Raw genomic sequence first — 14,358 nt, 5'->3', positions numbered from 1 at the left:
CATCTTCATGACCGTATAAGAGGTCGGTATCCACAGTGATCATAAAATAAGATGTGCAACGGTTCCAGTTCCCTTGTCTGGATCCTCATTTTCAACAGGTGGACCCAAAGGTAAAATGTTCTATCAATCAGATTCTGAAGAAAGCAACAACAGGTTGGTTCTGTTGAAAGAACATGGGCAGCACGGAGGAAACGTGAACCTTTGCACATCCACACTCGACATGAAAAACACGACCAACTGGAAACAGACAGGTAACAAAGAGAGGTAAAAAATTTATTGCAGTATTTGTTCCGCCAGTTTGTGTTTGCTGGGGATCCCTTTTGTGTTTTACCAGAGTGACCCTAATACATTTAAAATCTACATTTACAAAACACAAAACCAAAAAAAAATCAAATAAAATTTCCTGTGTTGGTCACAGATACTGCATGCTTTCATTAGAATAAATTATATCCAGCACAGTCTGGCATTGTACATCCTGTAAAATAACTTCTCTCTGGAACCTCTGCTACACTAAAGAAAGCCATCGCTGCTAGGTTAAACTCCAAGAACACTTTATTAAGAACATTAACAGACTAAATTCCAACATTCACTTAACTTTTATTTTTAAACAGAATTCTTTTTCCAAGATATAAACAATTTTTTGTTTTGTTAAACTATAATACAGTGGGAGTTAAAATCAATCGAGAAGATTTGGCTGTACAACAGCGAAGGAAGCTCCCACGGGAAAATGGTGTCTGACAATCGCCCCTTCTCGTCTGTCTCTGTGTCTGGATCCCAGTAGAGTTTTGCAGACTGTGAAACCATTCTTTTTATCAGTGTTGTCAGAATGTGGTCTTTTAGTCCCAAGTTTATTCTCCTCTCACTGCTGTGAATTTGGCTGCAGTTTTAGTTGTGTTAGCAGGAAGATCCTTCCTTTGCTGCATACAGTGATCGTAAAGTCTGAACAACTTTGTTAGTCAGCTTATTTGCACTCGTCAGAGCAATTTTCTTGTAAATGATGTCCGACTCTTTGATACTGTCAACCCAAGGCACCAGCTTGCGGCCCTCTCTGCGTTTAGCCTCTGTCCAAGAGCCACTATATGAACCGGCCATCCAATGTACGCTGAAACCACTGCTGGTCTTTTCCACAACTCTGGCAATCTGTGGTCTGTCTTTGTACTTAGGGCAACAAATGGCAATCACATCCATCACTTCCACAGCTTCGTGCATTTGAGCTCCCAGATCCCCTGCATCAGACAGTCGTTTAGATCTTCTGGTTGCCTTGGAGAGGATTGGAAAGAGAAGCAATTAGTTGATGGACATTGGACAGTACTAGACTCCAAGAGATACAGGTGACTGGACAGTAAAGGTGAACATGTCTGAATCTTGGTGACACCGCAGAACTGTACAGTTTGCACCTCCTTATCTGAGGAACATATTAGGACTGGAGTCGGTCCCTCGAGCCTGCTCTGAACTATGTAGCCGCTGGCCCACCTCCTCGTTAATCAAGAATCTCTCACTCAGCCTTAAAAATATTCAAAGACTGCCTCCACTGCCTTGTGGGGAAGAGAAAAATATTCTACTCGTCTTGGTCTTAAAGGAGTGACCCCTATTTTTAAACTGTGACCCCATGGTCCAGATTCTCCCACAAGAGGATACATCCACTCCACAGCCACCCTCTCAGGATCTAAAATGTTTCAATCAAGTCGTCTCTCATTCTTCTGAACTCCAATCGATGCAAACCCAACCTTTCCTCAAAAGACAACCTGCCCAGTCCTGGTACACGTTCTCTGAACTGTTTCCAACACATTTACATCTTCCCTTAAATAAAGAGACCAACACTGTCCACAATACTCCAGGTGTGGTCTCACCAATACTGTCTACAATACTCCAGGTGTGGTCTCACCAATACTGTTCATAATACTCCAGGTGTGGTCTGACCAAGACTGTCTACAATACCCCAGGTGTGATCTCACCAACACTTCACAATACTCCAGGTGTGGTCTCACCAACACTGTCCACAATACTCCAGGTGTGGTCTCACCAACACTTCACAATACTCCAGGTGTGGTCTCACCAATACTGTCTACAATACTCCAGGTGTGATCTCACCAACACTGTCCACAATACTCCAGGTGTGGCCTCACCAACACGGTCTACAATACTCCAGGTGTGGTCTCACCAACACTGTCTACAATACTCCAGGTGTGGTCTCACCAACACTGTCCACAATACCCCAGGTGTGGTCTCACCAACACTTCACAATACTCCAGGTGTGGTCTCACCAACACGGTCTACAATACTCCAGGTGTGGTCTCACCAACACTGTTCACAATACTCCAGGTGTGGTCTCACCAACACTGTTCACAATACTCCAGGTGTGATCTCACCAACACTTCACAATACTCCAGGTGTGGTCTCACCAATACTGTCTACAATACTCCAGGTGTGGTCTCACCAAGACTGTCTACATTACTCCAGGTGTGATCTCACCAACACTGTCCACAATACTCCAGGTGTGGCCTCACCAACACGGTCTACAATACTCCAGGTGTGGTCTCACCAACACTGTCTACAATACTCCAGGTGTGGTCTCACCAACACTGTCCACAATACCCCAGGTGTGGTCTCACCAACACGGTCTACAATACTCCAGGTGTGGTCTCACCAACACTGTTCACAATACTCCAGGTGTGGTCTCACCAACACTTCACAATACTCCAGGTGTGGTCTCACCAATACTGTCTACAATACTCCAGGTGTGGTCTCACCAATACTGTTCATAATACTCCAGGTGTGGTCTGACCAAGACTGTCTACAATACCCCAGGTGTGATCTCACCAACACTTCACAATACTCCAGGTGTGGTCTGACCAAGACTGTCTGCATTACTCCAGGTGTGATCTCACCAACACTGTCCACAATACTCCAGGTGTGGTCTCACCAACACTTCACAATACTCCAGGTGTGGTCTCACCAATACTGTCTACAATACTCCAGGTGTGGTCTCACCAATACTGTTCATAATACTCCAGGTGTGGTCTGACCAAGACTGTCTACAATACCCCAGGTGTGATCTCACCAACACTTCACAATACTCCAGGTGTGGTCTCACCAACACTTCACAATACTCCAGGTGTGGTCTCACCAAGACTGTCTACATTACTCCAGGTGTGATCTCACCAACACTGTCCACAATACTCCAGGTGTGGCCTCACCAACACGGTCTACAATACTCCAGGTGTGGTCTCACCAACACTGTCTACAATACTCCAGGTGTGGTCTCACCAACACTGTCCACAATACCCCAGGTGTGGTCTCACCAACACTTCACAATACTCCAGGTGTGGTCTCACCAACACGGTCTACAATACTCCAGGTGTGGTCTCACCAACACTGTTCACAATACTCCAGGTGTGGTCTCACCAACACTGTTCACAATACTCCAGGTGTGATCTCACCAACACTTCACAATACTCCAGGTGTGGTCTCACCAATACTGTCTACAATACTCCAGGTGTGGTCTCACCAATACTGTTCATAATACTCCAGGTGTGGTCTGACCAAGACTGTCTACAATACCCCAGGTGTGATCTCACCAACACTTCACAATACTCCAGGTGTGGTCTCACCAATACTGTCTACAATACTCCAGGTGTGGTCTGACCAAGACTGTCTACATTACTCCAGGTGTGATCTCACCAACACTGTCCACAATACTCCAGGTGTGGCCTCACCAACACGGTCTACAATACTCCAGGTGTGGTCTCACCAACACGGTCTACAATACTCCAGGTGTGGTCTCACCAACACTGTCCACAATACCCCAGGTGTGGTCTCACCAACACTTCACAATACTCCAGGTGTGGTCTCACCAACACGGTCTACAATACTCCAGGTGTGGTCTCACCAACACTGTTCACAATACTCCAGGTGTGGTCTCACCAACACTGTTCACAATACTCCAGGTGTGATCTCACCAACACTTCACAATACTCCAGGTGTGGTCTCACCAATACTGTCTACAATACTCCAGGTGTGGTCTCACCAACACTTCACAATACTCCAGGTGTGGTCTCACCAACACTTCACAATACTCCAGGTGTGGTCTGACCAAGACTGTCTACAATACCCCAGGTGTGATCTCACCAACACTTCACAAAACTCCAGGTGTGGTCTCACCAATACTGTCTACAATACTCCAGGTGTGGTCTGACCAAGACTGTCTACATTACTCCAGGTGTGATCTCACCAACACTGTTCACAATACTCCAGGTGTGGCCTCACCAACACGGTCTACAATACTCCAGGTGTGGTCTGACCAAGACTGTCTACAATACTCCAGGTTTGGTCTCACCAACACTTCACAATACTCCAGGTGTGGTCTGACCAACACTGTCCACAATACTCCAGGTGTGGCCTCACCAACACGGTCTACAATACTCCAGGTGTGGTCTGACCAAGACTGTCTACAATACTCCAGGTTTGGTCTCACCAACACTTCACAATACTCCAGGTGTGGTCTCACCAATACGGTCTACAATACTCCAGGTGTGGTCTCACCAACACGGTCTACAATACTCCAGGTGTGGTCTCACCAACACTGTTCACAATACTCCAGGTGTGGTCTCACCAACACTGTCCACAATACCCCAGGTGTGGTCTCACCAACACTGTTCACAATACTCCAGGTGTGGTCTGACCAAGACTGTCTGCATTACTCCAGGTGTGATCTCACCAACACTGTCCACAATACTCCAGGTGTGGTCTCACCAACACTTCACAATACTCCAGGTGTGGTCTCACCAATACTGTCTACAATACTCCAGGTGTGGTCTCACCAATACTGTTCATAATACTCCAGGTGTGGTCTGACCAAGACTGTCTGCAATACCCCAGGTGTGATCTCACCAACACTTCACAATACTCCAGGTGTGGTCTCACCAATACTGTCTACAATACTCCAGGTGTGGTCTGACCAAGACTGTCTACATTACTCCAGGTGTGATCTCACCAACACTGTCCACAATACTCCAGGTGTGGCCTCACCAACACGGTCTACAATACTCCAGGTGTGGTCTCACCAACACGGTCTACAATACTCCAGGTGTGGTCTCACCAACACTGTCCACAATACCCCAGGTGTGGTCTCACCAACACTTCACAATACTCCAGGTGTGGTCTCACCAACACGGTCTACAATACTCCAGGTGTGGTCTCACCAACACTGTTCACAATACTCCAGGTGTGGTCTCACCAACACTGTTCACAATACTCCAGGTGTGATCTCACCAACACTTCACAATACTCCAGGTGTGGTCTCACCAATACTGTCTACAATACTCCAGGTGTGGTCTCACCAACACTTCACAATACTCCAGGTGTGGTCTCACCAATACTGTCTACAATACTCCAGGTGTGGTCTCACCAACACTTCACAATACTCCAGGTGTGGTCTGACCAAGACTGTCTACAATACCCCAGGTGTGATCTCACCAACACTTCACAATACTCCAGGTGTGGTCTCACCAATACTGTCTACAATACTCCAGGTGTGGTCTGACCAAGACTGTCTACATTACTCCAGGTGTGATCTCACCAACACTGTTCACAATACTCCAGGTGTGGCCTCACCAACACGGTCTACAATACTCCAGGTGTGGTCTGACCAAGACTGTCTACAATACTCCAGGTTTGGTCTCACCAACACTTCACAATACTCCAGGTGTGGTCTGACCAACACTGTCCACAATACTCCAGGTGTGGCCTCACCAACACGGTCTACAATACTCCAGGTGTGGTCTGACCAAGACTGTCTACAATACTCCAGGTTTGGTCTCACCAACACTTCACAATACTCCAGGTGTGGTCTCACCAATACGGTCTACAATACTCCAGGTGTGGTCTCACCAACACGGTCTACAATACTCCAGGTGTGGTCTCACCAACACTGTTCACAATACTCCAGGTGTGGTCTCACCAACACTGTCCACAATACCCCAGGTGTGGTCTCACCAACACTGTTCACAATACTCCAGGTGTGGTCTCACCAACACTGTCCACAATACCCCAGGTGTGATCTCACCAACACTTCACAATACTCCAGGTGTGGTCTCACCAACACTGTCCACAATACCCCAGGTGTGGTCTCACCAACACTTCACAATACTCCAGGTGTGGTCTCACCAACACGGTCTACAATACTCCAGGTGTGGTCTCACCAACACTGTCCACAATACCCCAGGTGTGGTCTCACCAACACTTCACAATACTCCAGGTGTGGTCTGACCAACACGGTCTACAATAATCCAGGTGTGGTCTCACCAACACTGTTCACAATACTCCAGGTGTGGTCTCACCAACACTGTCTACAATACTCCAGGTGTGGTCTCACCAACACTGTTCACAATACTCCAGGTGTGATCTCACCAACACTTCACAATACTCCAGGTGTGGTCTCACCAACACTGTCCACAATACCCCAGGTGTGATCTCACCAACACTTCACAATACTCCAGGTGTGGTCTGACCAAGACTGTCTACATTACTCCAGGTGTGATCTCACCAACACTGTCCACAATACTCAAGGTGTGGCCTCACCAACACGGTCCACAATACTCCAGGTGTGGTCTCACCAACACTTCACAATACCCCAGGTTTGGTCTCACCAACACTTCACAATACTCCAGGTGTGGTCTCACCAACACGGTCTACAATACTCCAGGTGTGGTCTCACCAACACTGTTCACAATACTCCAGGTGTGGTCTCACCAACACAGTCGACAATACTCCAGGTGTGGTATCACCAACACTGTTCACAATACTCCAGGTGTGGCCTCACCAACACGGTCTACAATACTCCAGGTGTGGTCTCACCAACACGGTCTACAATACTCCAGGTGTGGTCTCACCAACACTGTTCACAATACTCCAGGTGTGGTCTCACCAACACTTCACAATACTCCAGGTGTGGTCTCACCAACACTGTCCACAATACTCCAGGTGTGGTCTCACCAACACTTCACAATACTCCAGGTGTGGTCTCACCAACACGGTCTACAATACTCCAGGTGTGGTCTCACCAACACTGTTCACAATACTCCAGGTGTGGTCTCACCAACACTGTCTACAATACTCCAGGTGTGGTCTCACCAACACTGTCTACAATACTCCAGGTGTGGTCTCACCAACACTGTCCACAATACCCCAGGTTTGGTCTCACCAACACTTCACAATACTCCAGGTGTGGTCTCACCAACACGGTCTACAATACTCCAGGTGTGGTCTGACCAACACGGTCTACATTACTCCAGGTGTGATCTCACCAACACTGTCCACAATACCCCAGGTTTGGTCTCACCAACACTTCACAATACTCCAGGTGTGGTCTCACCAACACTGTCTACAATACTCCAGGTGTGGTCAAACCAACACTGTCCACAATACCCCAGGTGTGGTCTCACCAACACTTCACAATACTCCAGGTGTGGTCTCACCAACACGGTCTACAATACTCCAGGTGTGGTCTCACCAACACTGTTCACAATCCTCCAGGTGTGGTCTGACCAACACTGTCTACACTACTCCAGGTGTGGTCTCACCAACACTGTCCACAATACCCCAGGTGTGATCTCACCAACACTTCACAATACTCCAGGTGTGGTCTCACCAATACTGTCTACAATACTCCAGGTGTGGTCTGACCAAGACTGTCTACATTACTCCAGGTGTGATCTCACCAACACTGTCCACAATACTCCAGGTGTGGTCTCACCAACACTTCACAATACTCCAGGTGTGGTCTCACCAATACTGTCTACAATACTCCAGGTGTGGTCTCACCAATACTGTTCATAATACTCCAGGTGTGGTCTGACCAAGACTGTCTACAATACCCCAGGTGTGATCTCACCAACACTTCACAATACTCCAGGTGTGGTCTCACCAATACTGTCTACAATACTCCAGGTGTGGTCTGACCAAGACTGTCTACATTACTCCAGGTGTGATCTCACCAACACTGTCCACAATACTCCAGGTGTGGCCTCACCAACACGGTCTACAATACTCCAGGTGTGGTCTCACCAACACGGTCTACAATACTCCAGGTGTGGTCTCACCAACACTGTCCACAATACCCCAGGTGTGGTCTCACCAACACTTCACAATACTCCAGGTGTGGTCTCACCAACACGGTCTACAATACTCCAGGTGTGGTCTCACCAACACTGTTCACAATACTCCAGGTGTGGTCTCACCAACACTGTTCACAATACTCCAGGTGTGATCTCACCAACACTTCACAATACTCCAGGTGTGGTCTCACCAATACTGTCTACAATACTCCAGGTGTGGTCTCACCAACACTTCACAATACTCCAGGTGTGGTCTCACCAATACTGTCTACAATACTCCAGGTGTGGTCTCACCAACACTTCACAATACTCCAGGTGTGGTCTGACCAAGACTGTCTACAATACCCCAGGTGTGATCTCACCAACACTTCACAATACTCCAGGTGTGGTCTCACCAATACTGTCTACAATACTCCAGGTGTGGTCTGACCAAGACTGTCTACATTACTCCAGGTGTGATCTCACCAACACTGTTCACAATACTCCAGGTGTGGCCTCACCAACACGGTCTACAATACTCCAGGTGTGGTCTGACCAAGACTGTCTACAATACTCCAGGTTTGGTCTCACCAACACTTCACAATACTCCAGGTGTGGTCTGACCAACACTGTCCACAATACTCCAGGTGTGGCCTCACCAACACGGTCTACAATACTCCAGGTGTGGTCTGACCAAGACTGTCTACAATACTCCAGGTTTGGTCTCACCAACACTTCACAATACTCCAGGTGTGGTCTCACCAATACGGTCTACAATACTCCAGGTGTGGTCTCACCAACACGGTCTACAATACTCCAGGTGTGGTCTCACCAACACTGTTCACAATACTCCAGGTGTGGTCTCACCAACACTGTCCACAATACCCCAGGTGTGGTCTCACCAACACTGTTCACAATACTCCAGGTGTGGTCTCACCAACACTGTCCACAATACCCCAGGTGTGATCTCACCAACACTTCACAATACTCCAGGTGTGGTCTCACAAACACTGTCCACAATACCCCAGGTGTGGTCTCACCAACACTTCACAATACTCCAGGTGTGGTCTCACCAACACGGTCTACAATACTCCAGGTGTGGTCTCACCAACACTGTCCACAATACCCCAGGTGTGGTCTCACCAACACTTCACAATACTCCAGGTGTGGTCTGACCAACACGGTCTACAATACTCCAGGTGTGGTCTCACCAACACTGTTCACAATACTCCAGGTGTGGTCTCACCAACACTGTCTACAATACTCCAGGTGTGGTCTCACCAACACTGTTCACAATACTCCAGGTGTGATCTCACCAACACTTCACAATACTCCAGGTGTGGTCTCACCAACACTGTCCACAATACCCCAGGTGTGATCTCACCAACACTTCACAATACTCCAGGTGTGGTCTGACCAAGACTGTCTACATTACTCCAGGTGTGATCTCACCAACACTGTCCACAATACTCAAGGTGTGGCCTCACCAACACGGTCCACAATACTCCAGGTGTGGTCTCACCAACACTTCACAATACCCCAGGTTTGGTCTCACCAACACTTCACAATACTCCAGGTGTGGTCTCACCAACACGGTCTACAATACTCCAGGTGTGGTCTCACCAACACTGTTCACAATACTCCAGGTGTGGCCTCACCAACACGGTCTACAATACTCCAGGTGTGGTCTCACCAACACGGTCTACAATACTCCAGGTGTGGTCTCACCAACACTGTTCACAATACTCCAGGTGTGGTCTCACCAACACTTCACAATACTCCAGGTGTGGTCTCACCAACACTGTCCACAATACTCCAGGTGTGGTCTCACCAACACTTCACAATACTCCAGGTGTGGTCTCACCAACACGGTCTACAATACTCCAGGTGTGGTCTCACCAACACTGTTCACAATACTCCAGGTGTGGTCTCACCAACACTGTCTACAATACTCCAGGTGTGGTCTCACCAACACTGTCTACAATACTCCAGGTGTGGTCTCACCAACACTGTCCACAATACCCCAGGTTTGGTCTCACCAACACTTCACAATACTCCAGGTGTGGTCTCACCAACACGGTCTACAATACTCCAGGTGTGGTCTGACCAACACGGTCTACATTACTCCAGGTGTGATCTCACCAACACTGTCCACAATACCCCAGGTTTGGTCTCACCAACACTTCACAATACTCCAGGTGTGGTCTCACCAACACTGTCTACAATACTCCAGGTGTGGTCTAACCAACACTGTCCACAATACCCCAGGTGTGGTCTCACCAACACTTCACAATACTCCAGGTGTGGTCTCACCAACACGGTCTACAATACTCCAGGTGTGGTCTCACCAACACTGTTCACAATCCTCCAGGTGTGGTCTGACCAACACTGTCTACACTACTCCAGGTGTGGTCTCACCAACACTGTCCACAATACCCCAGGTGTGATCTCACCAACACTTCACAATACTCCAGGTGTGGTCTCACCAATACTGTCTACAATACTCCAGGTGTGGTCTGACCAAGACTGTCTACATTACTCCAGGTGTGATCTCACCAACACTGTCCACAATACTCCAGGTGTGGCCTCACCAACACGGTCTACAATACTCCAGGTGTGGTCTCACCAACACTGTCCACAATACCCCAGGTGTGGTCTCACCAACACTTCACAATACTCCAGGTGTGGTCTCACCAACACTGTTCACAATACTCCAGGTGTGGTCTCACCAACACTGTCTACAATACTCCAGGTGTGGTCTCACCAATACTGTCTACAATACTCCAGGTGTGGTCTCACCAACACTGTCTACAATACTCCAGGTGTGGTCTCACCAACACTGTCTACATTACTCCAGGTGTGGTCTCACCAACACTGTCCAGAAGACTCCAGGTGTGGTCTCACCAACACGGTCTACAATACTCCAGGTGTGGTCTCACCAACACTGTCCACAATACTCCAGGTGTGGTCTCACCAACACTTCACAATACTCCAGGTGTGGTCTCACCAACACGGTCTACAATACTCCAGGTGTGGTCTCACCAACACTGTTCACAATACTCCAGGTGTGGTCTCACCAACACTGTCTACAATACTCCAGGTGTGGTCTCACCAACACTGTCTACAATACTCCAGGTGTGGTCTCACCAACACTGTCCACAATACCCCAGGTTTGGTCTCACCAACACTTCACAATACTCCAGGTGTGGTCTCACCAACACGGTCTACAATACTCCAGGTGTGGTCTGACCAACACGGTCTACATTACTCCAGGTGTGATCTCACCAACACTGTCCACAATACCCCAGGTTTGGTCTCACCAACACTTCACAATACTCCAGGTGTGGTCTCACCAACACTGTCTACAATACTCCAGGTGTGGTCTAACCAACACTGTCCACAATACCCCAGGTGTGGTCTCACCAACACTTCACAATACTCCAGGTGTGGTCTCACCAACACGGTCTACAATACTCCAGGTGTGGTCTCACCAACACTGTTCACAATCCTCCAGGTGTGGTCTGACCAACACTGTCTACACTACTCCAGGTGTGGTCTCACCAACACTGTCCACAATACCCCAGGTGTGATCTCACCAACACTTCACAATACTCCAGGTGTGGTCTCACCAATACTGTCTACAATACTCCAGGTGTGGTCTGACCAAGACTGTCTACATTACTCCAGGTGTGATCTCACCAACACTGTCCACAATACTCCAGGTGTGGCCTCACCAACACGGTCTACAATACTCCAGGTGTGGTCTCACCAACACTGTCCACAATACCCCAGGTGTGGTCTCACCAACACTTCACAATACTCCAGGTGTGGTCTCACCAACACTGTTCACAATACTCCAGGTGTGGTCTCACCAACACTGTCTACAATACTCCAGGTGTGGTCTCACCAACACTGTTCACAATACTCCAGGTGTGGTCTCACCAACACTGTTCACAATACTCCAGGTGTGGTCTCACCAATACTGTCTACAATACTCCAGGTGTGGTCTCACCAACACTGTCTACAATACTCCAGGTGTGGTCTCACCAACACTGTCTACATTACTCCAGGTGTGGTCTCACCAACACTGTCCAGAAGACTCCAGGTGTGGTCTCACCAACACGGTCTACAATACTCCAGGTGTGGTCTGACCAACACTGTCTACATTACTCCAGGTGTGGTCTGACCAACACTGTTCACAATACTCCAGGTGTGGTCTCACCAACACTGTTCACAATACTCCAGGTGTGGTCTCACCAACACTGTCCACAATACTCCAGGTGTGGTCTCACCAACACTGTTCACAATACTCCAGGTGTGGTCTCACCAACACGGTCTACAATACTCCAGGTGTGGTCTGACCAACACTGTTCACAATACTCCAGGTGTGGTCTCACCAACACTGTTCACAATACTCCAGGTGTGGTCTCACCAACACTGTCTACAATACTCCAGGTGTGGTCTCACCAACACTGTTCACAATACTCCAGGTGTGGTCTCACCAACACTGTTCACAATACTCCAGGTGTGGTCTGACCAACACGGTCTACATTACTCCAGGTGTGGTCTCACTAACACTGTTCACAATACTCCAGGTGTGGTCTCACCAACACTTTTCACAATACTCCAGGTGTGGTCTCACCAACACTGTTCACAATACTCCAGGTGTGGTCTCACCAACACTGTCCACAATACTCCAGGTGTGGTCTCACCAACACTTCACAATACTCCAGGTGTGGTCTGACCAACACGGTCTACATTACTCCAGGTGTGGCCTCACCAACACGGTTCACAAAACTCCAGGTGTGGTCTCACCAACACTGTTCACAATACTCCAGGTGTGGTCTCACCAACACTGTCCACAATACCCCAGGTGTGGTCTCACCAACACTTCACAATACTCCAGGTGTGGTCTGACCAACACGGTCTACATTACTCCAGGTGTGGTCTGACCAATACTGTCCACAATACTCCAGGTGTGGTCTCACCAACACTGTTCACAATACTCCAGGTGTGGTCTCACCAACACTGTCCACAATACCCCAGGTGTGGTCTCACCAACACTTCACAATACTCCAGGTGTGGTCTGACCAACACGGTCTACATTACTCCAGGTGTGGTCTGACCAACACTGTTCACAATACTCCAGGTGTGGTCTCACCAACACTGTCTACAATACTCCAGGTGTGGTCTCACCAACACTGTCCACAAGACTCCAGGTGTGGTCTCACCAACACTGTCCACAATACTCCAGGTGTGGTCTCACCAACACTGTTCACAATACTCCAGGTGTGGTCTCACCAACACGGTCTACATTACTCCAGGTGTGGTCTCACCAACACTGTCCACAAGACTCCAGGTGTGGTCTCACCAACACGGTCTACAATACTCCAGGTGTGGTCTGACCAACACTGTCTACATTACTCCAGGTGTGGTCTGACCAACACTGTTCACAATACTCCAGGTGTGGTCTCACCAACACTGTTCACAATACTCCAGGTGTGGTCTCACCAACACGGTCTACAATACTCCAGGTGTGGTCTCACCAACACTGTCTACATTACTCCAGGCGTGGTCTGACCAACACTGTTCACAATACTCCAGGTGTGGTCTCACCAACACTGTTCACAATACTCCAGGTGTGGTCTCACCAACACGGTCTACAATACTCCAGGTGTGGTCTCACCAACACTGTTCACAATACTCCAGGTGTGGCCTCACCAACACGGTCTACAATACTCCAGGTGTGGTCTCACCTACACTGTTCACAATACTCCAGGTGTGGTCTCACCAACACTGTCTACAATACTCCAGGTGTGGTCTCACCAACACTGTCTACAATACTCCAGGTGTGGTCTCACCAACACTGTTCACGATACTCCAGGTGTGGTCTCACCAACACTGTGTACATTACTCCAGGTGTGGTCTCACCAACACTGTCCACAATACTCCAGGTGTGGTCTCACCAACACTGTCCACAATACTCCAGGGTGGTCTCACCAACACGGTCTACAATACTCCAGGTGTGGTCTGACCAACACTGTCTACATTACTCCAGGTGTAGTCTGACCAACACTGTTCACAATACTCCAGGTGTGGTCTCACCAACACTGTCCACAAGACTCCAGGTGTGGTCTCACCAACACTGTTCACAATACTCCAGGTGTTGTCTCACAACACTGTTCACAATACTCCAGGTGTGGTCTCACCAACACTGTTCACAATACTCCAGGTGTGGTCTCACCAACACTGTTCACAATACTCC

At 48.5% G+C, this 14,358-nt stretch overlaps 1 protein-coding gene across 4 annotated transcripts in view; it reads right to left on the bottom strand.

Annotated features, from left to right (window-relative positions):
• Positions 1-252: 252 nt before the first annotated feature.
• Positions 253-14,358, bottom strand: part of LOC140429045 (nipped-B-like protein) — an 817,118-nt gene continuing 803,012 nt past the window's right edge. For all 4 annotated transcript variants that reach the window (XM_072515574.1, XM_072515576.1, XM_072515575.1 and 1 more), the window contains one exon: positions 253-1,260. In XM_072515574.1, the coding sequence (XP_072371675.1) occupies positions 895-1,260 (366 nt within the window). In that variant the 3' untranslated portion in view covers positions 253-894. The remainder of the gene's footprint in view (positions 1,261-14,358) is intronic.

This window comes from Scyliorhinus torazame, chromosome 9 (genome assembly GCF_047496885.1).
Source record: "Scyliorhinus torazame isolate Kashiwa2021f chromosome 9, sScyTor2.1, whole genome shotgun sequence".
Classification (NCBI taxonomy): domain Eukaryota; kingdom Metazoa; phylum Chordata; class Chondrichthyes; order Carcharhiniformes; family Scyliorhinidae; genus Scyliorhinus; species Scyliorhinus torazame.
Note: the sequence above shows the minus strand (reverse complement) of the source record. Positions and strands in the feature narration are given on the sequence as shown.